This window comes from Rhinolophus hipposideros (genome assembly GCF_964194185.1).
Source record: "Rhinolophus hipposideros genome assembly, chromosome: 6".
Taxonomy (NCBI): Eukaryota; Metazoa; Chordata; class Mammalia; order Chiroptera; family Rhinolophidae; genus Rhinolophus; species Rhinolophus hipposideros.
In genome coordinates, this window is record NC_138052.1 from 12,987,682 (window position 1) to 13,007,968 (window position 20,287).

Consider the following 20,287-nt stretch of genomic DNA (forward strand, 5'->3'; position numbering starts at 1 on the left):
TTTAAAAAAGAATCCATAACATAAACATAAAAAATAAAACTGTTATACTGACAGCTGCATATTTGTGTCCATTAGAGAGTAGAAGGAAGAGACAGGATTGCTTATCGTCATCTCAGTTCTTTGCTCTTTCTAGGCCTAGAGGAGATCACCTTTAGCTGCATGAGTGCTAGATAAAAGCTAGAATCACTGACAACTAAGAGTTGAAATTTTATTTTAGATATAATAAACTCAAAGACAGTGTGAAAGGAAGGGTGAGAAACAGCATGGAAGGCGAGATAAGAGAAAGGAAACTGGCTGCAATCAATCTCCAAATCATCTCTACTGTCAAAGTCTTATTACATCAATTCTTATCTATTGACCAATTGCCATTTGGGATAATTTCTAACAGTGAGTGAGGGTTTAGAATGAGCAAAGGATTTGCTGATCCTTATTTTCAGTTGCTGGGAATGGCTATATCGTCACTGACCTAGAATAGCATCTGACCCACTCCCTGGCCTTTAGAAAGAGTCACACCTAAATCAGTCATGGTGGCAAGAACATTTAACAAATCATATAAACAGAGCAAGAGTAGTAGACTCTGGCTCATTATTTATATGTATATAACTGCTATGTAAATCTTTTCTACAGCAGGTCTGCTTTTGATAGAATCATGGAAAATATTCTTCATCCTGGCTTAAGGAAGATGGGAATAATCTGGATAAAAGTAGAACAAAGTATGTCTATATTTAAAAAAGAAACAGGTGACAATCTTCACAAAAAAAACTCATGTTTTTCATTTTCTAATAAATAACACAATTTAGCATTGAAATGTGAGTGTAATATTGAGGCACACAATACATGGTATATATTGGTGATGGCCGTGGACGCACACTATAGGAATAGATTCTGATTATGTACAGACTTTGAACCTGCATTTTATCCCAGGTAGGGAATCATTCAGCTTCAGTAATACACCCATTATTGTATATACAATACTTTTTTTCTAACTATAGAATCATATAGCTGGATTCTAGAAGTCAATCCAACAACTGAAAATTGTGGCTGAATAAACACAGGTACTTTTAACCTTAGCTTACTTTGTTATGCCAGTTGAATAGAAATCATAATAATTCTAATGCTAACTATGGACAAGTATTATTAGCAAAACCTCTTTACAGCTTAGTAAACAGAGATACAGAGAGGTAAAGCTACTATAAACCATAGATGAATACATTTCTCTCAGCTCTTTGAGAGAATGCAATTATAAGTTGACCTCAGAAAAATATTTTGTATCTTTGACATATAAGCAATTACATTTTGAAAGCAAAGGGAAATTGGAATTCCTAGAGAGAATAAAATCAAGAATTCAAGGTTTTGAAAATCTCTTATTTTTCATTAAATTCTAAATGTAGGTCTTTTCCTGAATTCACACCATATCTTTTGAATGTCTTTATCCCTAGAATTTTGTTGAGAAAAATAATAAAATCCTATAAATGAATCTTTCTGCTAAGTTTTCACATCTTAGTACATGTCTGATACATGGCACTTTACTGACCACTTCTGATTACAATATCTGCCCTGATGTACTCAGTGTGAAAAATAAATAAATAAATAAATTAATTAATTAATTAATTAATTAATTTTAAAAAGTAAAATACTATGTAACAAATCTGTTGGTAGGAATTTAAATTGATATAGCCACTATGGAAAATAGTATGGAGGCTCCTCAAAAAATTAAGAATAGAATTACAATATAACCTAGCAATCCCTCTTCAGGATATCTACCCCCAAAAAATCTGAAAACATTTATCTGTAAAGATGTATGTACGTCTATGTTCATTGCATCATTATTCACGGTGGCCAAGACATGGAAACAACCAAAGTGTTTTTCCATATAATATGAGGTACATATATACAATGGCATATCACTTGGTCATAAGAAAAGATGAAAAACTGTCATCTGTCACAACATGGATGGATCTTGGGATTATTATACTAAGCGGAATAAGTCAGACAGAAAAAAGTCAAAAATCATACAGTTTAACTCATATGTGGGATATAAAACTGATAGCAACAAATGAACAAGACAAACAGACAAAGAAACAAAAACTCATAGACACAAACAGCAGTTTAGTGGTTACCAGAGGGTAAGGGGTGAGGGGAAGTGGTAGAAGAGGGTAAAGGAGGTCAAATATGTGGTGATGGAAGAAGAACTAACTCTGGGTGGTAAGCACACAATGAAATACATAGATGATATATTATAGAAACATGCATTTGAATCCTGTACAATTTTACTAACCAATATCACCTCAATAAATTTTCAAAAAATTTAAATAAAAAATAAGTGTCTGGTAAACTCCATGTTATATAGCTGAGTTTTTTCGAGAGGAACCTTATATACTAATACATATGTATTCATATATATATATATACACACACACACGCACACACACACACATATACAAACACACATGCACACGCGCACATGCTGACAATTAAGTTCACAAACTTGTTGGAATGATGTTGCTAACCTTTTATGATATCAGGGATTATTCATTATGCATTTGTACCAACTGGGTAAACAGTTAACCAGATTTACTATTTGGAAGTGCTGAAAAATCTGCATGAAAAAGTTAGATGACTTGAACTTTTTGCCAACAACTCATGGCTCTTGCATCACGACAATGCACCAGCTCACACGGCACTGTCTGTGAGGGAGATTTTAGCCAGTAAACAAGTAACTGTATTGGAACACCCTCCCTACTCACCTGATCTGGCCCCCAATGACTTCTTTCTTTCTTTCTTTACCCAAAGATAAAGGAAATACTGAAAGAATACATTTTGATGATATTCAGGACATCAAGGGTAATACAACAACAGCTCTGATGGCCATTACAGAAAAAGAGTTCCAAAATTTCTTTACAGGGTGGACTAGGCACTGGCATCAGTGCATAGCTTCCCAAGGGGAGTACTTTGCAGGTGACTGTAGTGGTATTCAACAATAAGGTATGTAGCACTTTTTCTAGGATGAGTTTGCAAACTTATTTGTCTTATTTTTTTTTTGTGTGTGTATACTTTTTACACTTTGAATTATCAAAAATGCAGTATGTGTTGTTCAACATGGGTTAATTTGGTATGAGATATTTCATATGTGATAGATAAGAGGGAAGTGATATCAGTTAGATGTTACTGTGGTTTTTGCACAGCTTTCCCCAAGACATTAATGTTTGGAGGTAGTCAGGGACATACTTTTTCACGATTAAAGAGAAAGCCACAGCAATATATTAAGATCTCAAGAAAAAAAGTTGAAAATCACCAGAAGACCTTGCTTTAGGGCAAGTTATGGCTGATCTAGTAGCTTTCAAAATTGCTGGGTCCCTCTTTGTGTGACAACTGAGGTCTGATTGTAGAAACTGTAAAGACATGAACAGGCTGTAAAACAGTGGATTCACAAAGAGGCTACACATAGATCAGGTTTGTAATTTTGATAAAAATGCTATTATAAAAATGGCTAGAAGAGAATGCCCTCAAGGAGAAAGCACAAATGCCCATTTGAAGGCCGAAAGGAACAAATTCTAGATTAAATATTATTTAAGATGTAACCCTACTAGCATTTTAATAGGAATATTATTGTTCGAATTCTGGTTTTGCTTAAAATGTTGAATAGTTTTGAGCTCTTCTCCAGCCTCATATCTCCTAGCTACACTGTAATTTTTAGTGTGTGATTTTGCATAAAACTTGTTTCTCAGGAATACACATGATGTAAGAGAAATGCCTATACTTGTGACACAGCTTCTCATCATCGCTGACATCCTTAATTCTTCTTTATTTTGCCTACATGATGCTACATAGCGCTACATAATTTATAAGATAATGCTTTTATGTGTAGGGCAAAAGGGAAGAAGAGAATTCTGGAATAAAATAATGTAATTGACGTTTTTCTTTAACTCAGGAATTTGTTGGATTACCAAGGTTGAAAACACGTCTTAGTTTCTTTAATTCAGCCTTTTAAAGACATAGTAAACTAGGAACATAGTTAATATTCTCTTCCATCACAGATTTTAGAAAAAATATAAATCATTAAAACAGAAAAGAATGATAATTTAAATATAATTTAAATTTAAAAATAATTTAAATTTAATGTAAGGGTAGACCCTTACATTTATGACCTAATATATGACCATTCAAACCTAGAAAAACAGAACAAGTTAGGAAGCTTCGTTAATGAAAAGCATTCAGTAGCTTATCTTTAAATATAGAATATACTAGTATGTTTCAAGTAGGTACTAGTGATCAATTGATATCAATTATATGAAACTGCCGTTATCATTTATGTCATACATGTGAAACCAATTCCTATCTGAGACCTGTATTAACAGAAGAACAGAGCTAAAAATAATATGAATATACAAGTCATAGACATGTTTTTATATATTTCAAAACTGTATACACTTATATATGTCAAATTAAAAGAATCATCAGAGTATTATAATTTATGCACTATACACGCATTTGTTGTAAATTTAGAACATTTTTCCCTGTAGTACTTCCTCAATACATCAACTTTGAGTTTGTATGATTTTAAATAGTACTAAGATGATGCAAATATTTAAGAAGCATCATCTATAGATTGTAAAAGAACAAGTTCCAATTCGATCAAGAAAAATATGCAAGGCAATGATCACCTTCTCCTCTTTTATTACCAGATTAAATGTCACTGTCTTTTCTTAATTATTTCCTGTGTATTACAGTGTGCATACAGTTTCCATCCAAATGAGGAAGATTAACAAAAATGAGAAAAAATCAGAAACTTAAAATTGAAGCGTTGACCCTCATTACGTGTCAGAGCAATGATAATCACTGTTTCAGACAAGTACTAGTTATCTCTCTCATTCACATCAGACAGTGTATCTGTTATTTTCATAAAAAAAACTGAGAAATGGATATATATTTCTCAAATGGAGGATCAAACAATGTTAGAGAAATTTTGGAATATATGTGTTTATTCTTGGGAAAAAAAACAAACTTACCTCTTACAATTTGATCTGCTTAAAAGTCTACGAGTCTACAGAATAAATGAAGAGTGTAAAGATTTTCCATAAAGTGAACACTTTGATTAGAATTTAAAGCTTTATAAAATAGTCTGGGCTGAGAATTTGATTTCTCATATGGAATATCCAGGAACTCACAATTTCTATAATCATTATTTTACACAAGAGCATTAACATGATAAAGAAAGAAAATGTTACATTTTAGAGATTATTGTAAACTGTTAAATGGGAAGAAGAAAAGTTCATAAGAATTTGGTTGTAGAGAAGGCTCTGTTCATTCTGGTCAGCATTTTTGGTAAATTTCAATAATAATTATCATGCAATGGGCTATACAAGCAGACAGTATTAGGTAATAGAAAGAACAGAGATTTTTAATCCAAAAAAACAATTAAAATTTGATTTAAAACCTTAATTTTGCTCTACTCAAGATCGTGGACATAATAAACATGATATAATTTTGTCATAGTTTCCTTGTGTTAAAATGAGGACAATGATATTTACCTTGTATGGTTTCTGTAATGATTAAAGATTACCATCTTACATCCTTAGCGTAATACCCCTACACAATAAGCACTCAACAAATGGTAGCTATTATTAAATATTATTATTTTAAGAAGATGAGCTCACTAATCAAAGGCAAAAGAGAAACAGTGAAAAGATAGCATGAAAATCAATCATTATTTAACATTTTTCTGAAAGATTTTAAGAGAAATGAGAAAATGCACATTTTTCTGAATCAGAAACTAAACTGCAGAGAAACTGACTCATCCAATAGGCTGAATTTAAACACATTAAAAACTCTAAAATCATTTATTTCTTCTTCTTTTTTCACACTGAATTAATTCCCAATAACAAACTCAAGGTTGATTGATTTGTTCGTTCATTCATTCATTCATTCATTCATTCATTCATTCATTCAATATTTACTAAACACAAATAATGCTCCAGTCACTATGTTAAGGCAAAACAATACAAAATGAATTCTTACCAACAAGGACTTTACAGTTTAATAGAAGTGACAGTGAATATTGTAATCTGGTGTGGTTACCTGTTATAATAGAGTTGTGCATAGAATTATGTGTAAATATACCTTGAAGTATTAATAGAACTTTTCCAGTTAGAAAAGGAAACTAAAGGTATTGGAAGATATGTAACAAGGTACAGAGGAATGACTGAGAAGCTGGTATTTCCAAGAATAAAGCAGATTTTGTTGTTGTTGTTGTTATTTTTTAATATCTAGAACCCTGAATCAGATGAAGATGGAGAGAGATGTAGGAAACAGATGAAGAGTTTTGTACACTGTGCTAGGGAATGTGAATCTCTAATCATTGGAGAACAAAGAATGAGAGAATTTTAGCCAGGAGAGCCACATTTTCAGATACCAATCTCACAAAGTTTACCCCAGCAATAGTGTTAAAGCAACTGAAAAAGAGCAGATGGAGCAATAAAATTAAAAAAAAAAAAAAAAAAGACAAGAGGAGTTAGAGAGCAGGTGGCAGATTAGAATTGAATCATTCAGATCTGCTATCTGACAGGTATGGGGCTTGAAGAAGAAGAGTGTAGACTCTCGGACAACCTCACTGGTTTAAAGATGAAGACAAGACACTATGAGCATGATGCTATGCACAATTTTAAGCACCATTCTATATTGTTTGTTGAAAGAAACGTGCGTATATGAAAAAAGTATTGATGCTATCTTGACAGCTGGAGATAAGTGGCTGTATAATTTCACTCAGGACAAGTGTATCAATTAATTATACTCTGGTTTTAAACAGAATAACTATACAGAAAAGAGATGACAAAGAGCTCGCTTCCATCAATATGACCCAGTTGTAAGACTTTGATATGCATAACACTAATTGATGAAAATGTCTAGAGATACAGGAATAATGTTCCCCATTTAGAACTGTAATAGCAACCATGTTCACCTGGTTTCTGAACATCATTGATTTATTCACTCAACACATATTTGTGGTGTGACTCATAGCTAGTTGCTATGAGAAATACACAAATAGATCAGGCATTGTTTAATATATGGGATGCATGTAATACAGATTGTACCATTTCTATTTTCTTAAGATATTGAAATATTCCATAAGCCATTCTATCAATATTTTTTCCAAATACTCACTTCTAGACTATAGATTTTCCTTCAGAAACATTGGTGCAAAATCTAGTGGGAGTCAAACATTCTTTAAATAGCATATAAAAACATCCTCACGAAAATAGGGTAAAGTGGAAAAGTGACAACATGACCAATATAGTTTAAGATGTAGGGAGAGCCTTTGGACAAGAGACTGTAGCTGTAGAAGGAGGAGGCATGAATTTAGGACTGAAACAGGTTATAAATGAACTGGTGAGGAGGGTGAAACAAAGCTTCGGAAAGATAAGAGTTGATGGATGACCATGAATTGTAAGAAATTTCAAGAAAGATATATTTAAGGAGAGGGGACAAAGTCATAGGGGTAAGATAGAGTGTGCTGCATTCCAGAAATTAACTTGTTGAACAGTTACTGCCTCTCTGAGTTAGACCTTATCAAGTGAGGCATGGATGAGTTGAATATGAAAGAGTAGGAAATAGAAAGAGATGATGATTCTTTGGCACTGAACAAAAATTTCCAGCTAAACACTGTTTTTCTCCATAGATACAACAAACAAACAAACAAACAATTAAACTAACACATTATTTCCATTTTAATAACAGTACATCTGTCTGGATTGTTTCCTACCAGGGTCTAGGTATTTAGACTTATATTTCTGTATTTATCAAATATGCATCTGCAGAGGGTGCCAAAAAATGTATACACGTTTTAAGAAAGGAAAAAATGTATTAAAATGATTATATATATATATACATATATATATATATATATATATATATATTAAGTTGATTATATATATATATATATATTAGGAATGATTTTATGTATATACACATATATATGTGTATATATACATATATATGTATATATATATATATATATATATATATATATATATATATATATATATATATTAGGTTGGTGCAAACGTAATTGTGGTTTAAAAAGTTTAAAAAAATTGCAAAAACTGAAATTACTTTTGCACCAACCTAATATAATATATAATAATATATATGGATAACAAAAGATGAATACAAGTCATGTGTATATATATTTTTTGGCAACCCTGATATAACTTTAGGCTATCCCACATAATCTTCAGTCTTGCACTATTAGGAGAATTACAAGTTAGTAGTTTTTTATAAGTTTCTTCTACGTGTGCTAGGCATTGTGGAGATAGACTTAACAAATAAACTGTTACATATTTCAAGATTATTTTAATCTTTTTGTCTCCATACAGCCATTAGTACAGTTTCTTACACATAAAAACAACATGGTAAATGTGTATTGCACTAAATTATATATACATCAATAGAAAATAAGAATAACATAAACAGTATCAATTCAAGGTGATGAATGCTGAAATTGATATAGATATATATCCATTTCATATGAATATAGGTATAAAGATGAATATAGACTATTGGGTCCCTAACGACTCCCTACAATGCTAAACAGAAAGATTAGAGAGAGATATTAGGCATCTGGAAGGAGAGTAAGAGGCATAGGAAAGGAAAAGGGGGTCAGGACTGTATAGAGACCACCGTATTTCCAGGCCACTGAGATACATTTGTAATGACAATTTTTCTTAGATTTTCTATTATAGTACAATCTTCTGTTGCCATTGATTCACATTGATTCACTAGCACTTTCAATGTGAAATTAGGTTTGGATTTCAGATAATATGGCCACAGAGAGGTATTCAGAGGACCATTTCTTCTAAGATTTAATAATGAATATATAGCAGGAAAGAATTTACAAATTGCTAGTGGTCACTTTCTAGGTCAATTGGTCAGATTCTAGGCCAATCTTCTTTCCAGCTACTCAAGTATTTGCTGCAATCTATCTCTAACACATGCATTTATCATAAAATTTCCTGGTTGTAAACCCATCTGTGTAAGTAACAAAGGGGCACATTCTGTTGGGTACTAGATACACTACACAGAGAAGCAATAAAGTTGTAACATCAAAATCACAAAATCATCTATTAACCTCATTAAATAATACCTATTTATTTATTAGTACTGTCTAATTGCCCATTTAGAGAAAAAATCAATTATCATTATCACTTTTAGAATGGGGAATCCACTTGTCACTGAAAAACAGGGAAAATCTTAAGGGAAAAAATTTTCTTTTAAATTATAAGCAATCTACCAAAACACTTAAAGATATTTTATACTTAAACCACTCCAACCCATACAGGTTTCCAAGCATAAAGATTTTAGGAATAATCATGAAATTTAAAACAATAGCTAATTTTATAAATAAATTAAAATTTTAAAAATCCTCAATTTAGTTTTGTAAGTCATACTCTGCAAAACTTCTGAGAATTTACCTCTGAAACCCAAGGAGTTTGGATAAAGTAAATTAATATTTAGTATAATCAGCATACTTGTATAAAAACTAATGAAAACTAATGCATTAATTCTTTTGTTCTTCCCTTTATCGGTCAAAAAAAGGAACAAAGTAAATTCTATGGGCCTGACTACATTAGTAATGAATTTCTATTAAGCAACTTTATGGATGCTTTATTACATATTATATATTTATATCAATAAATTTCAAATATAAAAAATACTACTACTGACAATAACTATGATTATGGTGACAATTTATTACACACTGAGTGCAAGTGTTTATGCTCTCCCAAACACTGTCGCGACATGTTTGTATGAATTATCCCATTATCATCTCTAAATTTATTTATAAAGAAACTGAAACTTGAGGAAATCAAGCAATATATTGAGAAATTTTTGAGCAAAGATTTGAACCCAGGCCTACCTGACTCCTAAGCCAGTATGTTTACCCGACCATCCTGCCTCTAAAAGCAGACTGATTCTCCCTTTCTAACATGAGAAACTGAGTTGTGTGCTAGTGCTTACATTCCTCTTATAAACTGAAAATGACCCAAACCGAAGCACAAATCTGATGCCAGATGAGCCAGCTGGCTTCTCTGACCCCAGCTACAGAGACTCTCTGTAACTCTTGTCTATTTCACCCCCTCCCCCAAACTGTGACACTACTCTGGAGCTAGTGGATGTACGAGAGGGAATCAGTGTCCACACATCTGTCTGCATAAGTGGGTCATGCTTCGAGAAAGCATGCCTAGTTGGGTTCCTTCCCCTGAGAAACCTTATTTTTCAGTGAATAAAAAAGAACAATCCCTTTTCCCAAAGGGAGACATGACTGAAACAGAAGTTGAGGTTGAGAGTTTGTTTTTGTTTTTGTTCTTTTTTTTGTCCCATTTTTATGCCTTAAATATTTTCCTCAATAAATCACACATATAGTTCAAATAGGAATTGGAGACAACCAGGTGAAAGAGAAGAGACAAAAGAAGTTAAAATAAGAAAGAGCACATAAGAACTTCCTCAAAAGACACCAAGAACATTTTGGACCTTCTGGCTGTTAGACACAGGAGAGAGGTCGGGGTAAGATAAACTAAGGCAGAACAGTTAGGAATAAACACCAGAGTAATAGAAAATATTAAGTATTATATTTTCTGTACTATTTGGCTTATTTAAATGAAGTGACAGATTGAGTCTACTTAATAATATACCTAAATAAAATCAGTACGATCTATATAAAACAATGAATTATAATCAGAATAATTATAAGAATGATATGAGTTAGATACACTATGTGTTTTATTTAATCTAAAAGCAGCCTTAAAACATAGGCGGTATCGTAATATCCCCTTACCTATGGAGAAATTGAGCCTTACAAGAGGTCAAGTGACTTGCTCAAGGACACACAGCTAGTAAATGGCAACACTGGAATCTGAAGCTAGGCAGTTTGATTTCACAGACTGAATAAAGTCCTCTACATTCAGTAGTCACTACAAGTAATGTTAGTTTCATTTTTGTATTCCTACTGAGGTTCTGATAGAATTTCAGACATTTTTAAACACTGTCATAGCAATATCGTGGCTGGGTTCTTAATAAGGAAAATCACTAATAACTCTGAGGAATACAATGCTACAATCAACATCAAGTTAGCTATTATCTGTATGGAGCCTCTGTGACTATACTATATATTATCAACACAGTCTCATAGAAAGTATTGATAAATTGTATTCGAAAGTCAAGTCCAAGTCGGAAAAACCTAAGAATCAGGTTTTCTGAGTATGAAAACTGCTTCCTACTGGTCATGAGTCCAGGAAGGAAACCTAATAATGGGAGTGATATAAATATCACCAACTGTTTCAGCAACGGAAATAACTGTTTTCTCCATATTGCAGAAATAACTGATGAAGAGCACAGGGCTTATACACGGCAACATAGAGGTCCCCTAAGGACACTATGCTAGTAAGTGCAATAAACCAGTCACAGAAAAACAAACACTACATGGTTATACTTTCTGAGGTATCTAAAACTGTCAAACTCATAGAGGGCGGAGTAGAATGGTGGTTGCCCAAGGCCAGGAGGAGATCATGGGGAGATGCTATTCAATGGGTCGAAAGTTTCAGTTACACACGATGGATAAGTTCTACAGATCTGCTACACAACAGAGTGCCTGTAGTTAACAATGCTGTATTGTGCACCTAAAAGTTTGTTGAGAAGAGATCTTCATGTTAAGTGTTCTTACCCCCCCACACACACACACAAATTGCTTTTATGAAACTAACATAACTTTGATATGACAAACATATCCCAAAGAAAGAAAATGAAAGACCAATACTGTTTTAAAAAGGAGCATAGGGCTTGAGTAATTGCTAAGCAGATATAAACCAAATTATATGTGTCACTATTCCAAGTAATAACACCGAGTTCAATTTGGGATGCAAGAAGTACAAATAATCGCATATCCCTCCAAATTATTAACATCGGTATTCTTGGAGATCTCATACAACTGACAGCTGCCCCTGTTAACTACACACATAGGACTTTTGTTGGATTTTTTAAATCAGAACGCTGTCATGTGAGGCATAAGAAAAACTATAAAATGTTTCAATTCCTTTATTTCAAAAAGAAGTAAAAAAATACTTACATGATTAACAGAAGAGCATACTTGTTTCGGTCCATAAAATCTTTGGGCAAGGACAACTGTAAAGGAAGTTCTTTTAAAGAAAGAGCAAAATGTTAAAGATGGAGAGTCATTTTTATATAAAACTATAAGATGCAGAGAAAGTTGTTCTTAAATAACAGAGCATACACAAAACTTTACCATAGTCGTCAATAGAAACCATTTTAACTTCTGACTTTACTATCTGCTTCTTCAGGATGGCCTCCGTCAGCATAGAATTGTTTTCCAATATAAAATATTCTATAAATCAAAAAGGGTAGTGTAAATGCAAATCTGATCATGTTACCACTCTGTTTATGAGTATTTAAAAGAATACAAAATTATCTAGTATACAACCAGATGAAATTCACAATGACAGGATTCCAATGCAAAATTACAAAACATGCAAAAAATCAGAAAAATACCACCCATGATGAGCACAAAATTTAATCAATGGAAATAATCCAGAAATGGCACACTAAAACAGAGATTATAATTATATTACATGTGTTCAATCAGGTGTAAAATTATATTACATGGGTTCAATAAGGAGAAATATGAAATAAATTTTAAAAAGAATGACCAAGTTAAATTTATAAAAATAAAAACTGCAAAATCTGAGATACATGAAAACTATGAGATCCAAGATGAAAAATACAGGGTGAAGTTAATAGCACATTAGATAGTGCAAAAAAAATAATAACTCTGACAATATACTCATAGCAATAGACAATATAAAATCTAAAACACCAAACCAAAAAAAAAAGAAAATAGAGGAAGAATTAACAAACATGAGCATCAAATAACTTGCTGGAATTTTGATTGATATATTAAATCTATACATTTATTGGGGAAATTTTACATAAAAATAGTTAGCCTTTTAATCCATAAATATGTATGTGTGTGTGTGTGTGTGTGTGTGTGTGTGTGTATGTGTATATATATACATTTTAGTCTTTAATTTCTCCCAGCAATATTTGCTTTCCTTTTAGAGGAGTTAAACATTTTTGTTAGATTTATTGTTGGATAGTGTATGTTTCATGATTTTATTTTAAATAGCATTTTGAACTACCTTTTAATTTTGCATTGTATCATAGTTTATAAAATAGTTGATTTTGTATATTGATCTATACCTATAAACATGATATATTCACTCATTGTTTATAATAGTTTTGTGAGGGTGTGTATCTCATGTTTTTATTCTTTTATTTGTTTTCTGTTTTGCTTACAAGGATGACTTCTGCAAATAAAGATAGTTTTTTTACTTACACGTGTTTTTTTCTTTCCTCATTTCACTGGTCAAGTACTCTAATACAATGTTGCACACAGTGGGTGAGAGCAGACATTCTGTGCATTTTCCCAATTTTGGGGGAAAAGCATTCAGTCTTAACGTTAAATATGATGTCAGTGGAAGTGTTTCTGTAGATACCATTATCAAGTTAAGAAACTTATTTTCTATACTTTCTGAGTTATTAATATTTATTTTTCAAATCAATTACATTTTTCTAAATTCTTTGAGTTTACATTACAATATAGTGAGTTACGTTGATTGGTTATTGAATACTATAGCAATCAATAATTCTTCAGGTAAGCTCCACGTAATCATAATATATAATCCTTTCATAAATTGCCAAATTACTTGCTAGTAATTTGTTAAGAAATTTTATGTCTATATTTATGAGAAAAAAAATGATGTTTTGTCCTGGTTATATCTATGTTGGATTTGGAATCTGGCTAATACTGGCCTTATATTTTGTAAGAGTTTCTGTAAGCTTAGTATTAATATATTCAATATTGCACAGGATGTGCCACTGAAGTTAAATGAAACATTTTCTTTGTGGAAAGAATGTTAATTGTGAATTAAAACTTTTAGAAGATAACAGGATATTAAATATTGTATTTCTTCCTGTTTCAATGTTTAACAATTTATGTCTTTTAAGAAATTTACCCATTTCAGATACAATGCTAAATTTACTGCCATAAAATTACATGTAGTGTCCCATTATTATCATTCTAATGTCTGTAAGATCTGTTATCATCTAATTCATTAATAAAAATCATAATGATAGTATACTTTTTGTTTTATGACTCTATTTAGAATTTTATTGATCTTGTTAAAGAAAAAAATCTTTTGTTTTTTATATATTTTTGCCTACTGCTAGTCTATTTTCTATATAATTTAATTCCACTCTTATCTGTATTATTTCCTTCCTTCAACTGACTGAGTTAATTTGCTCTTCATTTTCTAGTTTCTTAAGGTAGAAGCTTAGATGACTGATTTTAAAGTTTTCCTTTTTTATAAAGTAACTATTTGGAGCTACAAATTTCTTTCTAATTACAATGTTAAGTATCCCCAAATTTGGATTAGTTGTGTTTTCATTTTCATTTGGCTCAAAATATTTTCTAAGCAGTTTTCTAAATTCTTCTTTAATCCATGTGTTTTTTAGAAGTGTAAGTCTGATGGCAAAACATTCTCAGCTTCTTTTCTTCTTGATTATTTATTTTGGCTTCACTTTTGTTATTCTTGGTTGTGGATTTTGTTTCCTTTTGTTTTCCATCATAACTGTAAACATTTTGCTCTATTGCCTTTTGATTTGCTTTCTTTTGATGAGAAGTCCTCAGCCATCTTGGCTTTGTTGTTATTTATATAATGTGCAGATGTAATGTGTCTTTTTATTTTTGATGATTCATTTTGTTGTTGTTGTTGTTTTTCCACTGTTTTACTGTTGGGATTTTTTCCTTCTTGAGGTTTGCTGAGTTATTTTATATTTTTTGTCAGATTTGGATTTGGTGATTGTTTCATGCAATATTTTCCATGCTACCCTTTTCTGACTCCAATTAAAATTAGATAGATAGATAGATAGATAGATAGATATAGATATAGATAGATATTGTCCTAAATCAACTTCAGCTCTGTTCATTTCTTTCACTCTTTTTTTCTCTATGTCTGGAAGTTTCTATTAATAATGCTTCAAGTTCAACTGATCTTTTTTTCTGCAGAGTTTGATTTGCTTTCAATATTTTCCAGCGCAGTTATATAGAGATGGTTGTATGAAAGATTCACAGTGACCTCCATTCAAGAGTCCTAGCAGACCTGAGATGACTCCACAGGAATAAGGCTAGAGGAATAGCTACTCCAAAATCACATTCTCCTTTCTTCAGTCATCTATATGATTCACTTTAGCTGAACCCAAGTGGTAGCCATATGGCCACAGAATCTTAGTCATCCTTACACACTATTTCTGGGGCAGAGACCAGGGACAGGAAAACAGAGTTAAGAGTGGTTCTGGAAGGACAAATGGAAGATATTCAGTGCACTAACTAATATTCCAATAACATTTATTTACAAATTCCCCTCTTTTGTTATTTATATTATATCTTTTCACTATCATCAATAGTGCTATTACAATTTTCTCTATGTAGAATGATTTCCTCAATATAAAACATTAAAAGGAAAAATACTGGATAAACAGATATAAAATATTAAAGGCTTAAAACTGAGTTACTTTTTCAAAATATTTGCTATGATATATATTTCTACCAGCAAGTTAAGAGATCCTCATTATGTATTCATTAGCAATGTAAATTTTTTGATGCTATCAATTCGTTAGAAAATTACACAGCAGCATTTTACTTTGCCAACTAGTGGGTTTAACAGTTTTCCAGGTTTGTTATATAATTTCATTTTTCTTTTTTCAATTTTCTGTTGATGCCCTATTCTACTTCATGTGGCCCCAAAATTAGTTGTCACTGATTTACTAGTGTAACAAAGATTAACCAGAAGATCCATTAGCCCAAAGATTTACTTGCAATTGAATGCAAATTTTATCTTAATAATTATTTTTTGAAAGGAAATTTAAGCACCCGATCACTGTTTACAGATCATTTTTACTTTTCTTGACCCTAATATTATCAAAATTGGCTTATAAATGGGAAAACAGAAGATTTCACGAAAACAAAAATGTTTCATGATTTGCAGCACAATTTATTAGGAAACAATATTGCCTTGTAACAGTACAATAAAATGAATTAAATCAGATTTGAAATATTTTAAAAATCAAAACTTTGGCAGAATATACAATGTAACACAAATAGTTGCCTTTAATTGAGTTCATCCTATGTTGCACCTATGTCTCATCCTCATAGAAAATTCATTTGCTAATTTGCCTACAAGGAAATTATGAGATATTAACTTGTCCCAGATTCTCTAAAAGGTATATGAAGGCCTCATTTTATAGATTGATTTTTCTAACTATAAAATTCAACCTTCTTTCTATTTTACAAACTTTATTATGATTATTACTGTTGTTAGTGTTAATATTGAATACATTTAATTTGCTTACCATACTTCTTTAAGATTTATACTAATTAGCAGAAGTTGAAATATGTGCTAATCTAACCACACAAAACTCCATTACAAATTTAGAAATTTTTTTCTTTTCTAGAACAGGCTGGAAGTCTTCATATGGTGATGTTTAAAGAGTAAAAAAGGTCTTTCTTTGTTCTCTAAAAATGACATTTGTAACCTAATTTATGTCTGCAACTCCTTTAAGTCAAGGCATCTAAGTAAGGCTCTGACTTAAACATAAGGATGTGATATGAGAGACCAAAACACAATAGAATTAGATGCCATCAAATGGTAGTGATTACAAACTCTATTCTTGAGTCAGGCAGTCTCGTCTGATTCCTAGTTTGGCCACCTATTAATATAACTCTTGCCAAGTTATTTAACCTCTTTGTGACTCAGTTTCCTCATCTTTAAAATAGAGTTATAAAATAAACTGTCTAAAGGGTTGTCTGAGGATTAAATAAGTTAATAAATATAAGCCTAATTTATTAGTTATAGTAGACTACAGTAAATCATTAAAGTATTGATTAAATTGTTTTTTAAAATTGCAAAAAGGAAAAGAAAGTTGTAAAAAAAATAAGAAGAAAGGAAGGCAGGAAGCGATCTGGCTATTCATTTCTAAGATTAGCTCAACCATATATTAACTTATTCACTCTAAGTTCTTTAAAACACTGGCCATATTATACCAGCAAAAAACACCTAGCCTCTCTAGTAATGCTTGATAAAGTAAGTGCTCACTCAATGGATGATGGACAGTTGAGTAAATAGAATAAATGAATGTATAAAACTAGAAAGCCCTGACTATCTGGAACAAATAGGACTGAAAATATATAAAGTAATATGTTTTTCATAATTTTCCCAGAAGTACACATAATGTGTTTTTCTAAAGGAATAATACTCATGAGGCTCAGGAATGAATGAATTTGAGCACTAAGTAGTCAGTAGGCTGAAATATAACTAATTGAGACTCATCAATCACTCCTCATTTAATTTAGACACAGTAGACACCCTATTTCAGGCATTTAAGATCCATCTCCAGTTATAACATGGCTAAAAACGACTTGCTTTACTGTTTCTCTTACATACACAGGTCAAGTTGATAGTGCCTCTCCAGCTTTCCCATGCTGGGGACTCCTCTGAGGAAGGTTCTATAGAGCATGACACTCAGAATAAATAATATAATACCTAAGACCAATGCTAACCATGACTATTCTGCACTATTGTTTTCGTATACTTACTTGCTGGGTTGTCCGTGCTATGTAGGCTGACCACTGGGACCCCTGGACCTATGTTTCAAAAATATACGTATAAAAAGTTTTAAATATATCTGAGTCCTAATTACTGAAAAGGCTACATGACAATTTTTTTTTTCCATATAGAAGATTTCACAGTTAAAACATAATGAAACAGTAACCTTCTATGGATATTTTATTCAAAAGAGTAAGAACACAGGGGGAAAGAAACCATTTGCCTAGATTTTTGTTAAGATTCTCCCTTCTCCAAACTGCTCTTATGCGTCTATATTTCAATGGTTTTAGCCAATTTTATGCACTTTGCTTTCTCTTTCTCTAGTCTTTTACAGAATAGTCACTGATGTTCAGAAAGCTGATTTTCAGCACTGTGACCCCTCATTCACGCATCCAAGATTAAATTCCATTTACCACTCAGCCAAAAAAGAATGCATGCTAGAAATATTTTATCCACAAACTAAATAAAAAATTGGGGCTAATTACATATTAATTTAAACATTATACTAATTAAAAAATACATTAGCTGTAATCACTAGTTATTTCAATTCTACTGGTTAATTCAGATGCAACCATAAAATATTATCTTGAAACCTCACTTCTCTAATTAACTCTAGAGGTCTAATGGTTTTTCCCTGTTGTCATCAAACAAGTATTTTTCTTTTTTAATTACTTCATATCAGATATCAAGAGAAAAAATAACTAAAAAGAACAAGTGTTGGTCCATCCTTCAATACAGGACAGCTTAAGGTACCAGCTGAAGGAGTAAAACTCAATCCATCACATTGTAAGAGGACACATGTTTCCTATTTCATCTCTGGAAATGCAGAATCCTATTAAAGGGACACTGATTTCTATCAATATAACCTATAACCTAGAGCTACTGTATCCCTATGTAGGACTACAGCACTCTGTTTACAGATAGAAGAAGTAAATTGGGGTGAATGTACTCTCTCAAAATTAATGGGACTAGACCCAGGGAGTTAAATTTCTGCACATCCTAAATCTCTTGATAACCAAGCCATTATTTTAATATGACTATTGCTTTTCCCAAAGACTGGGTAAATTAGTTTTTATTGTAGCATGATTTTGCTGATATAAATATGTTTATTCACTTTTTTAAAAGGTCCACGTTCAAAAAACCTTTATCATGTGTACATGTGGACTTACTCCCAATTTTTAGTTTTAAATGAAGTATAATGAATACGATTTACATCTCAGTAAATCCATAATGTATAACTTTTTAACAAAAATGTATAAATTAAGAATATTAAATCATATCGTTAGAGAGTAATAACCACTAATGATAGTAATAGGTAATGATAAAAAAAACAATAAAATACATTTTATCAGAAATCATCTATTACCTTTACAGAATAATAAGAAATGTTGATTCATGGGACTAAAACTGGCACCAAAATATGTACATTGTTCTTTCATAAAATTACATGAAATGCATTGACGATTCAATAATCCTTCAGTAGAAGCACTGGGGAAAGAAACAGAAAGTTAGAAATGCTACCATTCCAGGTACTTGAATGTGTGGCATCTGAATTTAAATATTTACATAAACAGAGGAGCTATAAAGCATTACTCACATCAAAGTTCCTTGTAAATTATGACTCACCATATAAATACAAAGTCAGTTTCCATTACTAATATTAAGATATACACATATTTCTTCTCTACAATATAATTAAAATTATTTATATTTCTTCTCTGCAATATAATTAAAATTATGTATACTGTATTCATGTGATATGTATGTATGCTTATAAATAAAGAAACTAATTTCCACAGGACTCAATATATGTTATTTGTAACTGCATTTTCTGTATAGATATTTTTTGTAAAGTCTTAAAAGGAATTGCCCACAGAGACTAGCATAAAGTCACCAATAAGCAATAGTTGAAAGACCTAACAAATGTTTTCACAAGTTACACAAACAATCAACCTCATTATTTACTAAATTCAACATTCTAAACATTAGAATTTGGTATTAGTGTCAAATTTTTCCCACTAAATACTTGAACTGAATTATTGGGTGAAGAAAAATTATTCTGGTATATATATGTATATATATATATATATATATGTATATATATATATATATAATTCTGATATATATATATTATTCTGATATATATAGAGAGATTATTGTTTTTCTTTTTACCTATTTCCCTGATGTTTCAAAACATGTGTGATTGTTCATGTTATATATATATATATATATATATGTTTTATATATATATGTATATATATACATATATATATATGTTATATATATACATATATATGTTATATATGTATATATATATATATATATATATATATATATATATATATATATATATAACATGAACAATCACACATGTTTTGAAACATCAGGGAAATAGGTAAAAAGAAAAACAATAATCTCTTTATTTCACAAATAATGGTGCTTAAGGTCAGAGTTTTGAGATATATCCCAAAGTTTACATTTCATATATAGAATCGTTTATTTTTTAAACAAAGATGAATCATAAATTACATATGCTGATAGATAAAGACACTGTTGAT

General features: G+C 31.2%; 1 protein-coding gene across 3 annotated transcripts in view; it reads right to left on the reverse strand.

The window, feature by feature from the left end:
* The window catches only part of DPP10 (dipeptidyl peptidase like 10), a 649,316-nt gene that overhangs the window by 19,834 nt on the left and 609,195 nt on the right, over positions 1–20,287 (reverse strand). For all 3 annotated transcript variants that reach the window (XM_081051712.1, XM_081051713.1, XM_081051714.1), the window contains 4 exons: positions 19,096–19,217; positions 17,720–17,767; positions 12,296–12,394; positions 12,119–12,188 (listed from right to left, as the gene is read on the reverse strand). In XM_081051712.1, the coding sequence (XP_080907838.1) occupies positions 12,119–12,188; positions 12,296–12,394; positions 17,720–17,767; positions 19,096–19,217 (339 nt within the window). The remainder of the gene's footprint in view (positions 1–12,118; positions 12,189–12,295; positions 12,395–17,719; positions 17,768–19,095; positions 19,218–20,287) is intronic.